The sequence below is a fragment of the Neofelis nebulosa genome, chromosome 15 (genome assembly GCF_028018385.1).
Source record: "Neofelis nebulosa isolate mNeoNeb1 chromosome 15, mNeoNeb1.pri, whole genome shotgun sequence".
Taxonomy (NCBI): domain Eukaryota; kingdom Metazoa; phylum Chordata; class Mammalia; order Carnivora; family Felidae; genus Neofelis; species Neofelis nebulosa.
This window is the reverse complement of record NC_080796.1, coordinates 29,603,132-29,625,658: the sequence shown is the minus strand read 5'-3', so window position 1 is coordinate 29,625,658 and position 22,527 is coordinate 29,603,132. Positions and strand designations below refer to the sequence as shown.

At 37.7% G+C, this 22,527-nt stretch overlaps 1 protein-coding gene across 8 annotated transcripts in view; it reads left to right on the top strand.

Moving 5' to 3' along the window:
* The window catches only part of SWT1 (SWT1 RNA endoribonuclease homolog), a 106,280-nt gene that overhangs the window by 46,862 nt on the left and 36,891 nt on the right, over positions 1-22,527 (top strand). For all 8 annotated transcript variants that reach the window (XR_009254020.1, XR_009254019.1, XR_009254018.1 and 5 more), the window contains 3 exons: positions 1,684-1,832; positions 8,594-8,781; positions 13,030-13,161. Coding sequence is in view for 3 of the 8 variants with exons in the window: in XM_058700612.1 (XP_058556595.1) it covers positions 1,684-1,832; positions 8,594-8,781; positions 13,030-13,161 (469 nt within the window). In the remaining 5 variants the exon portion in view is untranslated. The remainder of the gene's footprint in view (positions 1-1,683; positions 1,833-8,593; positions 8,782-13,029; positions 13,162-22,527) is intronic.

The window sequence follows — 22,527 nt, the reverse complement described above, 5'->3', positions numbered from 1 at the left end:
GAGCCTGACACCGGGGCTTAAAGTCAGGAACTGCTCAAACATGACCTGGGCCAAAGTTGGACACTTAACCAACTGAGCCACCCAGGCACCCCTTAAATGTGTGTTTGCCTATTTATTTAGAGAGAGAGTGGGCGAGCACACATGCGTGTGAGTAAAGGAGAGGCAGAGAGGGACAGGAAGAGAGAATCCCAAGCAGGCTCCACGCCGTCAACAAGGAGCCCCACACAGGGCTCAGTCCCATGAACCATGAGATCATGACCTGAGCCGAAATCAAGAGTCAGATGCTTAACTGACTGAGCCACCCAAGCACCACTCTAAGCAAATACTTATATAAGTGATACAGAGGAACTGTTTACTTTTTTAAACTCATGGTACCAGTGAAAAACCATGCTGGTGTTTCAGAATATAAACCATGCTGGTCTCTCAAGTTTCTCTGAAACTGAGAACCTTAAAAGGAAACAAAACAAAAACGTTGTAGCATGGTTATTTTAAATGCCTTTGAAAAGTATGTGTGTGTGTGTGTGTGTGTGTGTGTGTATACACACACACACACATATATACACATATATGTACATATATATACACACATATATAAAATATATGGCACATGTATATTATATATATATATAATATATGGCACATATATATGGCACTCTACCCTAATAATGGAAAGAATTTTTCAGTTCTGGGCTTTGATGATGTTAGAAATTTGCTTAACTTCATTGCTCATAACTTTTAAAATCTTTGAAATTATTGTCACCACCTCTGAGAACTTAATGTAAGTAATTTTAGTTGAGAGAAAATTGTTATACCTTTAAATTATTTCTTGTAGGGGCGCCTGGGTGGCGCAGTCGGTTAAGCGTCCAACTTCAGCCAGGTCACGATCTCGCGGTCCGTGAGTTCGAGCCCCGCATCAGGCTCTGGGCTGATGGCTCGGAGCCTGGAGCCTGTTCCCGATTCTGTGTCTCCCTCTCTCTCTGCCCCTCCCCCGTTCATGCTCTGTCTCTCTCTGTCCCAAAAATAAATAAAAAACAAACAAACAAACAAACAAAAAGTTAAATTATTTCTTGTAGATTAACTCACATTGCTAATTTATAAGGAAAAAAATACTGCTGGCTTATCTTGCCCACAGCTGTTACTCAGATTATTTATATTTTTGCTAAAGTTGTGTTGAGCGAAGAGAGAAAATGTTATTTTCAATAAATCTAGTATTACATTTGATGTAATGGAATTTGAAGTTAAATCTCTATGTGATTAACTGAGTTGGTTATGAGAGGGACTGCATGTAACTTACCTGCTTACCCGAAAATGTGACTCTTCTGATGCCTACATAGCAATCTGTATATGAAACAACCTCAGTTTTGAAAATCTGTAGTTTAACTTGTTTGGTAATTATCTCTCTTTTCTGAAAAGTATAATGTTCTTTCACTTTAAAGTTTACTGTGTTGAGGGTTCTCCTGGAATCTGAATCCAGAATACTTGGATCAACTCCAAGAACTTTGTCTTTAGCTAAATTTAATTCTAATGCTTTTTACACCCAAGAAATAAATTAGGAGTAAGGTATAGGTGTAAATGCATACTTTTCTTAAATTTCATAATTAACTTTAGATTGGCTTTCCAAACACATTTTTATATTGTATACTCATTCTTACATATGTTTTCCTTCTTAATTTCTGTTACCAGCTAACAAGGCAGTGGATTTTACAACAGTGAAATTTCTGCTTCAGGATTCTAAAAGTTTGTTACATGCTTTCAGTACAAGGTCAAATTATGATGGTATTCTTCCACAGGCCTTTGCTCAAGTTGACAAACTGCTCCAGACATTTGCAGAGGTAAGTTACCTTTGGAATGCCATTTAGAGGAGCTAATTACATGTGTTCTAAAAATGTATTAGCAGATAACAGAGATAAAGGATATTTTAATTGTAACTTACTTGAACACACTAAGGGATTAAGTATATCTTAAGTGAATTGAAGGAAAGTAAGCAATTTTTATTACAAGTTATAAAACACATCCTCTTATGTGTGTATGTGTTTTGTACATCACCAGTAAGGAAAGAACATACTTGCTTAAGAGAATATCTCATGAAGTAAAAGAAGCATCTTTTTAATAAACTAATAAGACATATGTGATAATTCCTATGGAAAGAATTGACTTAAGGGGTGAAATTATCTTTTGGGTTAAGATGACCAAAATATTGGTAATTGTATTTTTCCATGGCAAATGTGACTTCGAGAATTATTGGTAGGAGAGAATGGACCTGTGAATTTAGGGGATTGCAGCTTGATCTGTGACTGGAGTTGTGTAGGGAAAAATACATTATCCTTTCCCATCACAGAACTGAGCCCTAAACCCTGTCTTTAGTGAAACAAACATAGTGAACAAGATGGAACGTTCAGGATACTCATAGGCTTATCAGTCTTTGAATTAAGATTATTGAAAATTTAAAAAAATAGGATTGATTGAAATAAAAATAATAATGAATGTCAAGTTTTAAGTTCCTTTCATCAATTGGAAACCTAGAGATGGGAGTTACCATGAAAATGTGGTGTTAAAATTTAGTGCTGTTTATCAGATAATGGTATGCCTACTATATGTTGCCCACTGAGTGTTTAAAAATATTGAATTGTTATTTATTCCTGGATCCTGATTTTCCAGTTGCTACATTAGCAAGAGATTCATGAAGGCCACTGGTGAAGAATCTATATCCTCATTAGTGCTTTTCCCTTAACACCTGACATTAATGTGATTGCTGGAAACAATCTGTGATGTTTCCACAATGAGAGCTCTGAAGCATTTCTCCTTTATTTTCATGTTTAGAAACAGTTCACTGTCTGAGTCAGCCAGGAGCTTTGTGATTTAGCTTGGGCTTTTAAAATATACTTTCAGGGGCACCTGGTGGGCTCTGTCTGTGGAGTATGCAACTCTTGATCTTGAGGTCATGAGCTCGAGCCCCACATTGGGGGTAGAGATTACTTTAAAATAAAATTAAACATTTAAAGTAAAATACACTTATGGTAGGAGTTGTTTTGTAGAGTGCATTAGATTTATTTGGTATATGACCTAAATACTTAGTCCTGTCTCAGTAACTTGAGCAACAAATAGGTTACCTCCAGGGATAGGGTATCTGAATACAGTAACTGTAAAATAATAATAACAACGACAAAAATTAAAAAAATAAATAATCCCCCCCAAACTTTATTTACCAAATGTAGAAAATCAGGAAAATAGGGATATTCATTTGTTTGCTTCTGAGAAGGCTTGTGAGAAAACAAAATGGAAAGTTAACCAATTATTTTCGAGATTTTTATATAAATGAGGTGGAACAGGAAAAGGAGACATACATTTTTCTTTTCTCTTTTTTAAGTTTATTTATTTATTTAGGTAATCTCTGCATGCAACATGTGCTTGAACTCACAACCCCGAAATAAAGAGTCACACCCTCTTCTGACTGAGCCAGCCTGGTGCCCCTACAGTATTCTTTTATAAGCCTTCCAACCATCAAAAAACAAACAAATAAATAAGGCTTGCTCTGCCAGGATGTTAGAATCATGAAAGTCAGTCTTCTTAAACTTTAGACCTACATGCCTCAGGATCCCCATCCTGGCTAGTTATGTCTTTAACCTCTGGTTATTTAACCCCTCTGAGCCTTAATTTCTTCTTTTGTAAAATGAATATAATAATCTGTGTCTCAGAACTGTCACGAGAATTAAATATACATTGATACTTGTAAAGCACTTAGTGCCTCACACAGAGTGAATGCTATATAGGTGTTTGATAAAGGAATCCATCTACATACTTGCATACGTGACTATTTGAGAACTGAGGAAAAGAGGCAGCATGTGATGATTTAAGAAACATATCTCAGAACAAAATATGTCTTTCATTCATGTATATGTTATAGTTCATGATTCATGTAAACAGGCAAAACCAGAAAGAATAACTTTTTATTTTTGTCTTCCTGCACCCAAAGATAGAAAAGGGTAACATTTACTTTTATTTTGGAGAGAGATCATAACCTCATTCAGAGTCAGATTGCTGAAGGTCGAGTCCTGTTTGTGAGTCTTACCAGCTGTATGACCTTGCATGAGTTACTTACCCTTTCTATGTCTCAGTTATAAAATATGGATAATCATAGTATCTGTTTGATAGGGTAGTTGTGATGATTTTTTTTTTTAACATTTATTTATTTTTGAGACAGAGAGAGACAGAGCATGAACGGGGGAGGGGCAGAGAGAGAGGGAGACACAGAATTGGAAGCAGGCTCCAGGCTCTGAGCCATCAGCCCAGAGCCCGACGCGGGGCTCAAACTCACGGACCACGAGATCGTGACCTGAGCTGAAGTCGGACGCCCAACCGACTGAGCCACTCAGGCGCCCCTAGTTGTGATGATTAAAAGAGCTAATAGATGCAGAGTTCTGGGACGCCTGGCTGACTCAGTCAGTGGAACATGCGACTCTTGGGGTTGTAAGCTCAAGCCCCACGTTGGGTAGAGAGATTATTTTTAAAAAATAAAATCTTTGAAATAATAGATACAGGGGCACCTGGGTGGCTCAGACACTTAGGCACCTGACTCTTGATTTCGGCTCAGGTCATGATCTCATAGTTCATGATATCAGTCCCTGCATCAGGCTCTGTGCTGACAGTGCTGGAGCCTGCTTGGGATTCTCTCTCCCCCTCTCTCTGCCCCTCCCCTACTCTCTCTCTCTCAAGATAAATAAATAGACATTTTTAAAAAATGACTGGGTGGCTCAGTCATTCAGCCTCTGACTTCTGCTCAGGTCATGAATCTCACAGTTGGTGAGTTTAAGTCCCACATTGGATGAGCACGAGCTTTGGGTGAGCTTGTGCCCTGCTTTAGGTGAGCTCAGGAGGGGTAGAGAGAGAGGGAGAGAGAGAATCCCACGCAGGCCCCTCTCTGTCAACATGGGAGCCCAAACCCACAAACTGTGAGCTCATGACCTTAGCCGAAATCAGGAGTCAGATGCTTAACCCACTGAGCCACCCAGGCACACCTCCCCCAAGGTGATATTTAAAAAAAATTATTTGAATCAATAGTATAGCACTTTATTCTGCTCAGTATCATTATTTATAAATATTTAAAATATTCTTAGGGGCACCTGGGTGGCCCAGTTGGTTCAGTATCTGACTCTTGATTTCAGCTCAGGTCATGATCTCACAGTCAGGAGATCCAGCCCCTCATAGGGCTCCACTCTCAGTGCTGTTTGGGATTCTCTCTAGCCATCTCCTTCTGCCCCTTCCCCTGCTCTGCTCGTGTGTGTGTACTCTAAAATAAAATAAAATATGCTTAAATATTTTTTCATTGTCCATGCTATTTACTGCACTACCTCTTTCTGTCAACCACCAAACTTCTTAAAGAGCAATCTATAACCATGGTTTCCATTTCTTCACTCACTTCTTCCTTAATCCTTCACAAGTAGAATTTTACCTCCACACTCTGGTAAGTGAATTAGGTTATCATTTCCTTCTTAATGATCAAATGCACCCTTTTCTCACTCTTTCTTACTCTTTCTCATTTCTCAACCTTTCTTCAGCACTTGATGTTGTCTACCCTTTCTTTCCTGAAACTTCTCTCTTTTGGCTTTTATTGCTATTGAATACTTCTGACTCTTCCCCTATCTCGTTGATCTCTTTTTTTCTTTTTGCTAATTCCCTCCCTCCTTCAATTCGTCTACCCTTGTCCTTCTTTTTTGCTATATTCTCTCCTAACAATCTCGTCTACTTCAGAGGTTTGTCTCCCTTGAGAACAGTTCCCAACTGTGTCTTGTAGGCTGCAGATCTGCATATCCAATTACCTGCTAGCTATCTCTACCTAAATGTCTTTTTATTCTTCACAGACAACATTCTGAACACAAACTTGTAGTCTGTTTCTCCTCTTTTCTGTAACCAGCCCTTCTTGGTTTTACCTCAGGTGGCCATAAAAATCCAGAAATACAGATAAATATACATTAAATGGCTTACTGCTATTTCACTATGTGGCATGTTCAGTGTGTTTTCCTTCATCAGCAAGACATAGTTTAATGTACTGTTTAAAACTGCAGTGAATGTGGCACATTAAAATAGCATTTTCATCACTTCTTGCACATGTATCTGTGATGTGTTGATGTGTTTATATGTTTGACTTTTACTGAATAAAACTGTGTCTTTATATTCTTTGGAGAAATAATAATCAAGGGGGTTTGATCTATTTCTACTTTATGGACACTTTATATTTCTATTATTTGTACCATTATTCTTCTACGCATCCAGATTCAAAAAATCTTAGAGTCTCCCTGTTCCCTGAATCTAGACTTTAGCCAAGTCTATCTAACTTTGCTTATAGCATTACTTACCCCAATTTGAGAAGTCCAGGACAAGAATGCTAAGAGAATTGTCAGCTCTTAAAATTCTGTGAAACACTGCAAATTTCCACAAGTGTCATCTCCATTCTGCCAACACAGGAGCCAACGTCCCCAAACCATCCATTCCTAGAACAGAAGTGAGACCTTGATGCCATATTCATCTCCGCCAACACCAGACATGTGGCCAGATTTCACAGGGGTGACCCGTGAATATACTGCCATCTTAGAAGCTTAGACACCAGAGCAGACACAGGTGTTAAGTGGGAGCTGGCCCCACATTCCTTCAGACTAATCTGTACCTGAGCGACAGCTACAGTCTGATACTGGTGACAGCCATTAGCAGGACTGTCATACCCTGGAGCCTTGTTTTGAGCTTCCCTGTTATACTCCCAAGGCTTTCTCTAGGGACTGCATTGGGTGGAGAAGTTGTAAAGGTGGGGGAGGGGGAATGCAGAGGCCCTGTAGACTGGAACAGTGGAATGCATGCCTAGGGCATACAGCCAGCAGTCTCCTTTCCTGGAGGCTCTAGTGGAAGCCGCAGTATTTTGTTTGTTTGTTTGTTTAAATTTTAGTTAGTTCACATACAGTGCAATATTGGTTTCAGAAGTAGAATTCAGTGATTGGTCACTTATAACCTATAACACCCAGTGCTCATATAACACCCAAGTACCCTCCTTAGTACCCATCACTCATCTAGCCCATCTCCCCACCTACCTCCCCTCCATCAACCCTTAGTTTGTTCTCTATCGTTAAGAGCCTCCTGTGGTTTTTCTCTCTCCTCTTTCCACCCCCACTCCACCCCAGTCTTCCCCCATATTCATCTGTTCTGTTTCTTAAATTCCACATATGAGTGAAATAACATGTTTGTCTTTCTCTGATTGAGTTATTTTGCTTAGCTTAATACATTCTAGCTCTTTCTGGTCAAGTCTTTAAAAATGTTTCTTGCATGGGGGACCTGGGTGGCTCAGTCACTTGAGTGTCCAACTCTTTAATTTCAGCTTAGGTCATGCTCCCAGGGTCATGGGATTAAGCCTCACATCCAGCTCTGCACTGAGCATGGAGCCTGCTTAAAATTCTCTTTCTCTCTCCCTTTGTCCCTCTCCCCCACTCGTGCTCTCTCTCTCTCTCTAAAATGAAAATAAATATTTCTTGCAAAAGTTTTTCTTTTTCTTTTACTGCCTTTTCCTACTTAATTCAAGTTCTTAGGACTCCTCTTCTGGATCATTTTAGTAGCCTTCTGACCAGTCTTCATGCCTCTACTTTCTTATGTTCCCCTTTGTCTTAGAGTACAGTCCTGAATCTGTCACTTCCTAAGTTAGAAACCTTCAGTGGTTTCTTCAGTGGCATAAGATTTACATTCCATTCTGATTTTTTTTTTTTTAATAATAGCCCTTTGCAATCACATTCTTGTTAATGGATTGTAAGGTGCTTGGAGGCTTGATTACACATGTTTATCATTGTATCCTAGGTGTTCTCTGTCTAGTTTAATGCCATACATGTAAAAGTGTTCAAACAGTATTCTTTTTTTTTTTTTCAACGTTTTTTATTTATTTTTGGGACAGAGAGAGACAGAGCATGACCGGGGGAGGGGCAGAGAGAGAGGGAGACCCAGAATCGGAAACAGGCTCCAGGCTCCGAGCCATCAGCCCAGAGCCTGACGCGGGGCTCGAACTCACGGACCGCGAAATCGTGACCTGGCTGAAGTCAGACGCTTAACCGACTGCGCCACCCAGGCGCCCCCAAACAGTATTCTTAAGTTGATATTAGCATGTTAGCTAAGAAACGTCACTATAGGGGCTCCTGGATGGATTAGTTGGTTAAGCGTCTGACTTTGGCTCAGGTTATGATCTCACGGTTGGTGGGTTTGAGCCCCAGATAAGGCTTGCTGCTGACAGCTCAGAGCCTGGAGCCTGCTTCAGATTCTGTGTCTCCCCCTCTCTCTGCCCTTCCCCCACTCACACTCTGTCTCTCAAAAACGAATAAACGTTTAAAAAAATTAAAAAGAGATGTCACTGTAATAAACACATTGGAAATATTGTTTGATATAAGTGGAAAAGGAAAATATTTTTTCTAGCTCTGATGCCTTTCTGGGAATATTGTGTACACAGTCAAGGACAAAGAATAGTCAGCATTTCTCGGAAAGCTAGAACAATGTAAGCACAATTGACATTCTGTTTCTCTCATTTACTGATGAAGGACTAGCTGAAATTTATTAATTCTTATTTCCCCAGGTCAAGGCAAAACTTAAGCAAAATCCTTCAGAAACTACAGTGGGTAAAAAGCAAGAAGATACCTCTTTAATGAAATCTAATAACCAAGAAGTCACCATTTTCTCAGGTTCTCATCTTCCCCAGCCCAACAGGCATCAAAAAATCTGGTCTACCCTAGAGAATGTTTGGACAACATTATATCAGAACAGGTACTAAATTTCTAAGAATTTTTGAATTCTAGGGTTTTCCATCATTGCTGTTATTCATTGGACAGTTAGTGTTTGGGTTGTGAGTTGAATGCATTAGATTACCTTACTGAGAGACTTTTACCAACTCGGTGCTTTAGAAACAGTGATGCTTAAATAGGGATGCAATCAGATTCACCTGGAGAGTTTTAAAAATATATATGCCTAGGCTCTGTCCTTAGAAGTTCTGATTCGGTCTGCTAAGACTGAGCTGACACTGTAATAGTGCATAAAAAAAAAAAATCTCTCCAGGTGATTCAGATGTGAACTCTTGATGAGAGGCATTTCCCCTGTATGTCAAAAACCAGTGAAGGCCACCTAGATTGGCTGAACAAATTAGCAGGATACAAAGCCTTAGTAAAATTTATTAAAAAAAAATTTTTTTTTAACATTTATGCATTTTTTGAGAATGAGAGAGACAGAGCATGAGCAGGGAAGGGGCAGAGAGAGAGGGAGACACAGAATCAGAAGCAGGTTCCTGGCTCAGAGCAGTCAGCACAGAGCCTAACATGGGGCTCAAACGCATGGATCATGAGATCATGACCTGAGCTGAAGTTGGACGCTTAACCGACTGAGCCACTCGGGCGCCCCTAAAGCCTTAGTAAAATTTAAAATAATCTAAGAAAATGTCATTTTGGATTAGGGAAAATTCATATAAGGCATTTTGAAAAGGAAGATAAATATTTTTATTCAAAAGGAAAAAATGCAGGGCGCCGGGGTGGCTCAGTCAGTTGAGTGTCCCAACTTTTCAGCTCAGGTCATGATCTCACAGTTTGTGAGTTCGAGCCCCACGGAGGGCTTGCTGCTGTCAGCTCAGAGTCCACTTCAGATCCTCTGTCCCACTCTCTCTCTCTGCCTCTCCCCTACTCACACGTGTGCTCTCTCTCTGTCTCAAAATTAAAATAAACATTTTTTTAAAGAAAGGAAGAAATGCTTTTATTCCTTTGATACACATGAAATACTATGTTCCTGGTAAAATGAAAAGATAGAGACCAGTTGTGAGTAGTTCTTTAAATGCTGCTGGAGTAACTTAAAAAATAATTTAAAACAACTGATTTTAAAGTAGGCCAACAGTCTCTCCCATACTTTCTCCCAAACCCATAACCTTTATATAATTTTATATATATTATATAATTTGCCAGTCATACTGTATGCGGTTTAGTGTGATTTTGGTTCAAGGGTCCAGTGCGACTGTTACTTTAGATTAATACCATCTGTCCTAGCAGCAAAGGAATAGGAGCACTCTTCTTAACCATCTATTCTCTATTTACAACACTGTAGATTGAGGGCCCATTTTTAGCCCTTGGAATTTTGTATTTTCTTATAAAGCAAAGGTTTTGTGTGTTTGTTTTGTCCAGTCTTAACGTATTTGTAATGTTTTGGCTAATCAGAGATTCTTGTTAGCTGAAAGTTACCATATATGCTAGGCAGAAATTATCACTTTCAAAATAAAATAGATTAAAGCCATTTGTAAGATGCTTTAATCTTCTCTTCATTTAGAAAATATTTGAATACTGCAGCGCCTGTGTGGCTCAGTTGGTTGAGCATCCGATTTTGGCTCAAGTCATGATCCCAGGGTCAAGGGATCAAGCCCCGTGTTGGGCTCTGCCCTGAGCGTGGAGCCTGCTTGAAATTCTCTTCTCCTTCTCCCTTTGCCCCTCACCCCTGCTCACACACTCTCTCTCTAAAAAAACAAAACAAAACAAAACAATTGAATACTTTTTTACCTTGGAGTTGACCTATAATATATATACGTTTGTGGTGGATGTTAGAATTCTGGGTAATTTCTGTGTAATAGACTTTACTTTGTAGTATTTCAATACATGAAAAATGCTTATATTGCTTTATCAGTGCATGGTTATTAAAGCCCACTTCATTGCTTCTCATGCCTGATTGTGTACCAGAGTCACTGTATAATTTTCCAATATATTCATGCTTGAGCCTTTCATGTAGAGATGCTCATTTGAAGGTCTGGTAGGCCCTATGTATTTTATGCTTTGAAATACTTTTTCTTTTGGAAAGGTAAAACTATACTTATTAACAATTGCATTTCTTTAGATTTTCTAAGTTTTCCCTTTTGCAGACCCGTCACCTTTTTCATATATCACTTCTGTGAATGTGGAAAAACAATTTTTTGTTCTTCAATGCATTAAATATATAATCACCATGTGACCCAGCAGTTCCATTCACAGAGCTATACCCAAATGAACTGAACACAAGGGTTCAAACAAAAACTTACATATGAATGTTCACAACCATTTGCAATAGCCAAAGTGGAAACAGTCCAATGCCCATCAACAGATGAATGGATAAACAGACTGTGGCCTGTCATAAAATGTTTGTATCTATAAAATGGAATCTTTCTCAGTCATAATAATGTATCGACACCCATTATGACGCGAATGCATATTGAAAACATGCTAATTGAAGGAAGCCAGACACAAAGGTCACATGGTATATAATTCCATTTATTTGAAATATCCATAGTAGGTAAATCTGTAGAGATAGAAAATGGATTAGTGGTTACCAGGAACTGGGGGGAGGGAGGAATGATGAATGACTGCTTAATGAATACAGGATTTCCTTCTGGAGTGATGAAAATAGTCTTGATTAGTTAGTGGTGATAGTTGCAGACAGTGTGAACTACCAAATGCCACTGAATTTGGAACACTTCAGAATTGTTAAAATGGTAATTTTATGTTTATTTTACCACAATTTTTTTTTAATTTTATTTATTTTGAGAGAGAGAGAGAATGTGAGCAGGGGTGGGGCAGAGTGACGGGGGGAGAGGGAATCCCAAGCAGGCTGCATGCTGTCAGCACAGAGCCTGATGTGGAGCTTGATCCCACAAACTGTGAGATCATGATCTGAGCCGAAATCAAGAGTCAGACATTTAACCAACTGAGCCACCCAGGCACCCCTGTTTTACCACAATTATTTTAAAAAGTGCTTTGGAAAGTACTGTGAAGTAGGGGAGAAACTTCCTTGAATGCTACTACCTAAAGGTGCCCCAGTAGTTAACATTGTTACTGTTATGTACACCCAGCTTTGTTTTTAGGCATGTATATTAGTTTCCTGGGCTAATTAGTTTCCGGGCTGCCATAGCAAATTACCACAAGCTAGATGGTTTACAATCATAGAAATTTATTCACTCACAGTTCTGGAGGTTGTAAAGTCTGAAATCCAGGTGTCTGTAGGCTCTATTCTATTGGGAAGTTTGACTAAGATCTTAAATAAGGTCACATTCTGAGGTTCTGGGTGAACATGAATTTGGGGGGCATGCTGTTCAACCCAGTACAGCATATGTTTTGACTTTTTATATGGTGGTTGTTATGTTATATAAATAAATTTTGTATACCTTTATGTTTCTAATTTATAGATGGCGTATTATTTTAATTGTTCTTTGTTATTTCGTCAGGTGGCTAATTCACTATTTACTTAGCACTTTTTATATTGCTGAACATTTACATGGTTACTAATTGTTTACCAAATGCAAAATTATTATTAATATGTGATAGATTTCTAAAATTGGAATGATCAGAGTAAAGTATATTAACATTTATAACTTCTAATTTCAGCAAACAGGTAAATCTGATGTCTTTTCTTTTCTGCATCCTTATGTACTGGAGCACTGACAATACTTATGTACTGACCTGAATGTAGATCAATAGTATTACTTCCAGGGATGCCTGGGTGGCTCAGTCGATTAAGCATCTGACTTCGACTCAGGTCATGATCTCCCGGTTCTCAGATTCGAGCCCCTCATCGGGCTCTGCACTGACAGCTCAGAGCCTGCAGCCTGCTTCAGATTCTGTTGTGTGTGTCTCTGTCTGCCTGTCTGTCTGCCTCTCTCTCTCTCTTAAAAAATAAACAAGTAAATGTTTAAAAAAATACTATTACTTGCATGTCTTATGGTCTTTTGATATAAAACATTATTCCCATAGCTTTTACAGTATTACTTTAGATTAGACGCATATAGTCATTGACCTAGATCCTCTGCATGAATGGTAGCCTGGACATTCACAAGTCACTGTCTTTTATTTCTGATTTAAATAAATCAGGATAATGAGAGAGGAGTTATAAATATTACCTTATTTTATATATTATAAATGGAAATGCTTGAATTACAATAAATAGTGCATATTTGAAAAATTAAATAAATAAATAATGCATATGTACTTATGAGTATCTTTTTTTTCCACTCTATTTTAGCATGGATGTATTTCAAAGATTGGGCTCAAATGCAGCTTTGACTTCTTCAAAAATAGCATCATTTGAGGAAGCATTTGTATATCTTCAAAAGTTAATGGCAGCTGTGAAGGATATTCTTGAAGGAATTCAGAGGTAACCACTAATTAATTTTGAAGTTTCATTTATTTTCTCTTTCTTCTAAGTTGACTAGCTTTTGCAGAGGTGCTGGGAGCCTTTCAGCAATATTTATAAGCTAATGAGCTTTAGATTTCACTTTTCCCTCTCCTTTGCAAAGAATCCTCTATTTGTAGTTTGGACCACAAGAATGTTTCTAGTTTTTTCCTTTCTAGAAAAAAACATACCAGGTTTGAAGCTTCGTAAAGAACTTTATTTTCATTATGGTGCAGCTGTAGCTATGAAAACAGTGCCTGGTGTATAATGGGCACTCAGTAATTACTTGTTGAAAAATAATGCTTAGGTAATTATCACTGCCCTTTAAATACAAATATATGTTAGTATTTTAATACAGCCTCACAGTACCACCAAATGAAGAAGTTTGAGACGCAACATAATCTTAATGATGCTTTGAGATTTATATTTGTGTGATTATTTTAAATATTTGTGAAGCATATAGAAAACATAGTGCCAGAAAGCTGTAGAATGGACTTTAGCATAAAGTCAGATGTTTTCTTTTGCGGCAAGAAAGGAGAATACAAAGCTTAATCCTGCAATTATTTTGATATGTACCAAAATTGCTTGACCTGAGTTCAACATGCAGCTTGCTAACAGAAGACTACTCTTCTTTATAGATTAAAAAACAAAACCAAAAACTCAAAACTGATTTGATTTGATATTATGTCCAAATTTCAAAAACTTGGTATTTTTCAAAACAACAGTGATTTTTGAGTTTTTTTTCTTTTCTCTTAAGGGTTTTTGGAAACTTCATCTCATTGTTAATGCACAGAGCATTTGTACCACTTTTTGGATCACAGTTGGCTAAATGATTCTGAGAATAGCTTTTTGGGGGGCACCTGGGTGGCTCTGTCAGTTAAGTGTCTGACTCTTGGTCTATGTTCAGGTCATGATCTCACAATTCTCTGCACTGACAGTGTGGAGCTTGCTTGGGATGCACTCTCTCTCTCTTTCCCAAAAATAAATAAATAAACTTAAAAAAAAAAAAAGAATAGCTTTTTGGTACTCTTAAGTTACTAATGGATTGAAGAGGTGGAAGATCCCAAGGGCAAGTTAAATATTATTTCTAAGTGCAAATTTTTTTTTTTTTTAATTTTTTTTTTTTCAACGTTTTTAATTTATTTTTGGGACAGAGAGAGACAGAGCATGAACGGGGGAGGGGCAGAGAGAGAGGGAGACACAGAATCGGAAACAGGCTCCAGGCTCCGAGCCATCAGCCCAGAGCCTGACGCGGGGCTCGAACTCACGGACCGCGAGATCGTGACCTGGCTGAAGTCGGACGCTTAACCGACTGCGCCACCCAGGCGCCCCAGTACCCCCCCTTTTTTAATGTAAAGCAATACTAAATAAGAGTAGCTTTATGAGGGAGAAATATTCAATTTTTATTTTAGCTATGCAAAAGCTATTTCACATTCTAGGTTGCACAAAAGCCATTCTTGACACTACTTTTTTCTACAGAAAGTAGGGATAGCAATCTATATTCAATTACTCAAAAAATGTTTATCAAGCACCAGTTATCCTTGACATCATACCAGGCTCTGGGGCATCAAGGATGAATTCCGTGCGATCTCTGACTCCAAAGAGCTCGTGGAAATCACGCAGTCACGTTACAAAAGAAAATTAACAGGAGCGCCTGGGTAGCGTAATCAGTTAAGTATCTTACTCTTGGTCTGGGCTCAGGTCATGATCCACGGTTTCATGAGTCTGAGCCCTGCATCAGGGTCCGTGCTGGCAGCTCAGAACTTGCTTGGGATTCTCTTTCCCCCTCTCTCTGTCCCTTGTCTCTGTCAGCTTGTGCTGTCTCTCTCTCAAAAAAAAACAAAAAAAAAATTTACAATAGAGTTGTTAATATTCTAATAGGAACATAAGCAGTGAGGAAGGAAGGGTTTGGCAGTAGATGACGTTGTAGGGGAATGTCTTGTGGGCCATTCAGAGCAGTGTCTGCTTTGTCCCATAGGCTACATGTTTAGATCTGTTAATTATGTGCCCAGACAGAAAGGTTTCTAATCCGAAAGCTTTGGAAATATTGTATAATACACTACTCTCTTGCAAAACCAATCTGTATCCATTTACATATTGATGGGTTTTATAAACCTTTGCTATAGAGAAACCTTTTTAATTTTAGGAGCTTTAAACATACAGAATCTCTCTACAGAGATTCTGATGTGATTGGTTTAAATATGTGCCCAGCTATCAGGAGTTTAAAATTTTCTCCAGGTGATTCTAATATGTAGCCAAAGTTGAGAAGCACTAGTTAACTTTCTTAACCTGAGGTTCTCAACAGGAACTGGCAGAATCAGCATCCTCATCACCACCTGGAACTTGTTATAAATGCAAATTCTCAAACCTTGCCAGACCCTACCAAGTGCAGAACTGTGGGGGGTGGGGCCCAGTTGTCTATGTCGTCCCGGTGATTTGCTGCACATCAGAGGCTGAGAACCACTGGTTTAGTGGCTGACTATAATCATCTGGGAGCTTTAAACAAAGAACAGTGGCCAGCTTGACCCTAAACCTATTAAATCTGCTTCTCTGAGCATGGGACCTGGGCATAAGCATTTTTACAAACTCCCCAGGTGATTCTCATGTCAAGCCAGGATTGGGAAATTATACCATGTAGTACTTACATAAGCTGTGTCTAAAGAAGTAAATGTTTGAGTTTTAAGGATGATATAATTTTGTTATTCTTTCCTCCAAGGACACAATACCTCCAGGAACAAGAAAATATTAGTGGTTCTGCTACTTTTTAGCACGTTACCTGGAATAATAAATTTTCTTGAGCCTCTGTATTCATCTGTAAAAACGGCATAATAATACCTTTCAAAAGCTTTTCACAAAGTTCTTGTGCTTTGAAAGTCAGATGCTGATATAACTTACCAAACCAGTGATTCTCCACTTAATTGTTGGGGAACTTGTTAAAGATAGAGAGTTCTGGATTGTAGTGAAATCACAATATTTGTGGATATTTTTGTAGATGGAGGAAAGTTGTATTTTTAACAAGCTTTCCAGGGAATTTATAGGCCCATGGTGGGGGGACTGCATTAAAGAAACTGATCTAACTTCCCGTAATAAATATATTAGAACCACTTTTGCTACCAGTAGAGGGCATTGTGAATAAAGAAGTTTGCTCATTTCAGCATTCATTAATCTACAGGAAACTACTAAAATCGCGATGTTTTTCTTTTTTTAGCCCTTCAAACAATAGGCATTTAAATAAAAATGTAATAGAAGTGAATAATTATTTTTCAAGTGTATATGTAGTCTTGAAACCTTTAATAAACAATCATTAAATCAAAATAAATTCAGTTAAAAATTTTGTGGGTGGCCTACTATGGGTAGATTTTTATATTTTTTAAACATTGAAAAATACCCTCAACTTTTTTTTTTATGTTAAATATAATTTATTGTCAGATTGGTTTCCATACAACACCCAGTGCTCATCCCAACAGATCACTCAACTTTGTAGTAACTGCATATTATTAGCATTTTCTGATGCTTGTTAAAATGGAGTAGTTTCATTTGATTTTGAGATACATACCCAGTGAATATAGCTCAACTCTATTTTATCATAGCAAATCATGTATGATGTTACATTGGGAATCGGTGAGAAGGTGACCTGTTAACCAGGTCCTTCAGTTAAAGAAGTGAATGAAAATGTTTTTATTAAACTTAAGAGTTTGGGCTTCTAGTTCCAGATTTATCCCTTTGTAGTGGACTTCAGGCTTGTCACTTACCCCTCTCTAACCCAGTTTCTCTCCTTATTAAGTGAGAATCCTGATGCCTTGTTTAGCAGAATAAATGAGATGATGTATGTGAAAATACTTTTTCAGCCGTAACGTATTTACAAGTGTTAGCTTTTGTTTTCTCCCTAAAGCTGATATGTTAAGTTTGAAATGTTCAAAAATATGTATTTCAATTTTAATGATGCTCTAAACATGATTCTGATTAAGGTGGAAAATATTGGTGGAGCAGTTGTCCATACAGTTATATAATGGGAGCAGAACACCTAAGTTTGCAAAAACTGAAAAAGAGGTGGGAATATTGATGATTCTTACACTTTCTGTATACTTTTTTCTTGGGTGGGAGAGTGAACTTAATTTATTTGCTCTTGGTTTGGAAATTGCTTTTTTCTTTCTCATCTTTCCCATTTTGTGTAGATAGGACCAATTTGAGCACTTTTGTTAATGGTTTCTTTATCTAAACACTAGAGAACCAGAGTCAGTACTCTTTCCATGTAGACAAAAGTGTATTAAGATTTTTTTTTTTTTTTTCAGATCTGTACTATCTAGTGTCATTTTATGCTTTAGTAAGCATGATCAGGTTACTCTCAAGATCACAGAAACCTTTGCTTGGTATATAAAGGTTATAAAGTTTCGTTTGAAGTGAAAAATTAATTGGAGAGTCATATGGCACATTCTAGAGAAGTTCTACTTGTATAGTAATCAAACAGCATTGTTAAATATTCGTGTACTTAGGGGCACCTGGGTGGCTCAATTGGTTAAGTGGCCTACTTCGGCTCAGGCCTTGATCTTATGGTTCATGGGTTCGAGCCCCATGTTGGGCTCTGTGCTGACAGCTCAGAGCCTGGAGCTTGCTTCGGATTCTCTGCCTCCCTCTCTCTCTGCCCCTCCCCTGCTCATGCTCTGTCTCTCTCAAAAATAAATAAACATTTAAAAAATTATTTAAAATATCTGTTTGCTTAAACTGGCATCTCTACAAAGTTAACTAAACAGGTCATGTTCTCCAACTCCAAAGCATACCATAAATGTGTGTAGCTTTGACTCGAAAGTTAATACTCAAAACAACAATGAAAGTGATTTAAGTATGTTTTCGTGTCTGAAGTAGATGATGAGCTGCCTGGTTTGGAAGCAGAGAGGAAAGTGGGGAGTGAACATAGGAAATTGCACTCTGCCTAGATTTTATAATCATGTTTATGTGTTTCACCTTTATAAAATAAGGTTGAAATTATTTTTAAAAAAAAATGGTAGCATCTTGAATCCAAAAATATAAGCAGATCGTGTCTCAATGTGCATATTCATTTTAACACCTGAGTGAACATGTAAAACTGTGCACTTCTGTGTTAATTTAATGAATTCTAGATTTCTAGCTCAGGTAGCTTTAGATGAAGTGTTTGAAATAATGTTTTCTTATTTTTATCTTTTGAATCATATGCGGGGCTGGGAGAGGGAGTTACTATTCATTATAAGTAACTTGTCACATTTTAGAGGGGGGAATGTTCCTTTATGAGAGGGTATTTCTTCTTTAGATAACATTTTTTGTTTTTCTAGCTGTCATATTTGGTTTGGTTGTTTTTTGAGAGAGAGTATGTGTGAGTGGGGGATGGCGGGGGGAGAGGGAAAGAGAATTTTAAGTAGGCTCCAGGCTAAGTGCTGAGCCCAACTAGGGGCTCAATCTCTCAACTGTGAGATCATGACCTGAGCTGAAATCAAGAGTTGGACACTCAACCAACTGAGCCACCCAGGTGCCTCTGTTTTGATTGTTTTTAAATGAGGATTGAGTGCTAACTGATGCATTGGGCTTGGTCATGTTCTGGATGGGCTTCATGCCTCATCTTAGAATATGATTTTGGAAAATGAGACTTGTGCTTGGATTTAGGAAAGGAAGATTGTTAATTTTTATCATCTTCAAATGCTTTAATGATCCTCAGAACTTTAGTAACCTCTGTTACAATCCTATGACTTTGGTTTGAAATATTTTGTAGAGCTGTTTTTGTAAAGCACAATAATAATCATGAAGTTTGGGATTTTTTCAGTCTGTCATTCACATATATTTTTATATTATTAAGCCTCTAGAAATGAATTTTCCTATTTACTTTCTTATGGCATTTTAACATTAGAGCAAAACATTTACTGGTGTAACCATACATGATTCCTCTGAGCAGGAGCCCTTAATCACAGCAGCTTCTCAGATCTGCTAATGATTTAGCCACTTCAAAGAATGTGGAGTTTGCATTTGCAAGAATATTTTATTAACTTCATTGTGTGTGTTTTGGAGACTGACCTCTTGAGGCTTTTTAGAAAGGTTATTTAGAAAAGGTCCTCCTTCAGTTGACACAAAGATAACACTCTTTAGGCTGTTTTATAGATTAAGCTAATTGTTCAAACAAAAGTTTCTCTTAGAGACACGTGTAGAATAGAATAACATTATAAAGTGACTTTTCAACATCTCAACTCACTGCAATGTGCAAGGTGTTTAGCCACTGATAAATATTGTCCTTATCTAGAGTGGGGAGGTTTATCGGTGTTTATTTAGGTCTGACCTATTTTCTTTGAGTCTTGGCCTTTCTACCCTTAGATAATTGGACTTTACCTCTGCTCTCCCATTGGGGTTCCCACATATCACTGCACCTCTTTATCAGATGCTTTTCACACCCCTAGTCCTGTCTGTCATCAAGTGTATCAGTTACTGTGTTGAGTAAGAGAAAAATATAATACAAACTATTAATTAAAAATGAAAGGACTTACTTGCTTCACCCTCCTTTCTTTTTTTTTTTTTTTTTTTTTGAGAGGGAGTGAATGAGTGAGCAGGTAGAAAGGCAGAGGGAGAAGGAGAGAGAGAATTTTAAGCAGGCTCTCCCTCCAGTGCAGAGCCCAGACACAGGGCTCAATGTCATGACCATGAGATCATGACCTGGGTTGAAATGAGGAGTCAGATGCTTAACTGACTGAGCCACCCTGAAGCCCCTCCATGTGATCATTTTGTACTTAACTTTCTTTTAATTTATTTTGTAATCAGCTCCATGGGATTGTGAATACCTTTAAGGAAGAAACTTCACTTATTTTCTTCGTCTTACTTTTGTATATCTAGATATATACCTGCATCACAACGACACATAGTAGATGGGGGGAAAAAGTATTGAATGAGTTCTTTATAGTCTTTCCAGTAGAGGGTAACTTCTTTAGGGCTGAATGCTACCAATAGTACCACATTATGACATTTGAGGAATAGGTGACATAGACGTTTTAAAAGTGATACAGAGGAGAGAAGTGTAAGCCAAAAAAGGGAAACAGTAAGAAAAGGAGAAAGGAGAATGAAAGAAGAAGATTGAGGAGATAAAAAACGGTATTTATGTCTAGAACAGATGATGGAGCCCCCAGTAATTTTCCCAAATAGCTTTTGGGAGTCCCACATTATCCTTGATTACTTAATCCTGGTCTCTCTATATCAACTTTATAAATTAGGGTTAGTAGAAGGAAAGATGAAATCTAATGGGAGGGATTGAGATCCAGGGACTATAACCAGACCTTTCTTATATAAGACATATGTAATGTATTATATAAAACATAGACAGTTATTTTATAAGTAAAAACTTTTTTATGTTGCCTGTATTGCAGTTTGATAAACACTGCTCTAACTTAACATTTATATCAAATGTTATATATAATACATAATAAAATTTATATTTGTTAACAAAATATATGGCATCCACATATTAATCTGACTGAATTATCCAGCATTAGCTGATTTGTTTTAACCTGGCCATTTAATGCTACTGAAGACAACAGATCACTCATGACTTAATTTTTAGAATAGCTAGATTTTATTTTACACATCTGAAGCTCTTACCTATGCTTCCCAGCATTTGTAATTCAGGGACCTTTATTTTTATTCTAAATAGCAGGGGAGTGATGCCATAGTCACTCCTCCCATCCCAAAGCATTTCTAGGTGTTGGTTTTTCTTGTTTTAGTGAATAAAATCCAGTTTTGGGTGACAGAGTTAAATATCTGCCATCATAAGCTCCTTGATCATAACAGAATTAAGCAATCAAATATAAAGATTACTTTTGAAGATGACAAATATTTGAATTTATTTATGGAGTTGTTTTTATTTAAAACCAACATTCCTTTAAATTTGCCCTTTGTTTGTTGCTGGTTATTTCTACCTAATGATTTATCGATCTCATATTTGATTAAAATTCCCTGCTATTTAGGTCTTATGTTAAGAAATGCCAAATCCACTTAAAACTATGTTTTTCAGTGGAGCAGATGGGATAAATGACTGACCAAATTAGTGGGGTTAAACATTAGTAAAATAAATGAAAATGAGGGGAAAGTAATTAATTAAAGATGCTGAATAAGTGCTATTGTTGTGATTTTACTTAAATAGTAAGCATAGGAGATAAAGCCAGATGACCAGTTCTAATTCTTTCTTACAGAATAGTTGTACAAAGGTTTAAAGTTAGAGACTCTAAGATTATTCCCATCTTTTTGAGAAATATCCTGTTGGGCCTCTGAAGACCTCTTAACACAGTGGTAGGTCAGCTGTCTGCCTGTTTTAAGAAGTGATACAATCAGTGTCCTCAGGACTATTTGTCCTGGATATAAAAGGTGGAATCCAAGGCACCTGGGTGGCTCAGTCGGTTGAGCGTCCAACTTCAGCTCTGGAGCCTGCTCAGAGCCTGGACTGCTCAGAGCCTGGAGCCTGCTTCAGATTCTGTCTCTGCCCCTCCCCTGCTCGCTCACTCTCTCTCTCTCTCAAAAATAAATAAACATTAAAAAAAAATTTTTTTTTAAAGGTGGAATCCAACTCAGGACAGTGTTTTCTACATAGAAGACAATAAATATTATTGTATATCAGAAACCCCTGGAATTACCTAATGTTTTGATATGCCAATTCCTATTAATAAGGCATAATAAACCTTCTAGAATCAACATATACTTACCCTTAATAATGTAGCTGAAGCTATAAATTGTAAATTTCCAATTCATCTTTCTTTTTGCTAACATTAAGCTAGTTTACTTTGTGACAGCATTCTGTGTATTTTCCCCAACTTATTTGTTGAGCTAAACTAGATTATGAAAATCACCAAAATTATATTTTCTATATTAAAGATGGTAATCTATGTAGATTTTATTTTAAACCCTTTTGATCATATAGATTAAAAAGTGTGAGTACTTTGGCACATTAGTGGAGCATAAAGGAGTGTGAAGAATATACCAAGTCAGCCTTCTTCAAAAGGATTTGTGTCCATTTAGCAGGGCTGCTGTTAGCGTAGAAAAAGTGAAATACTAAGACTTTTGTGGGGGATTGCTAGATACTGGCTCTGAGTGAATACTAATTCTGGGGACCCAAATTCCACCATAGTTGGAGAAATGGTCAGTGAGACAAATCAACCTTGATTGATAAACAGTAACTACTGGTTCATTTGATAGCTTAGGAGAAGCAAGATTGGAAGTTTGGTGACAGGGACGTCTGGAGAAGAGGTTTGTGGATGGGCATCTTGCAATGGGCACAGAATATGGGGGTGTTTGTGTCCCATGTGAATACTCATCAAAGGCTACCTACCGTATGCAGAGGAGACTCAGTAA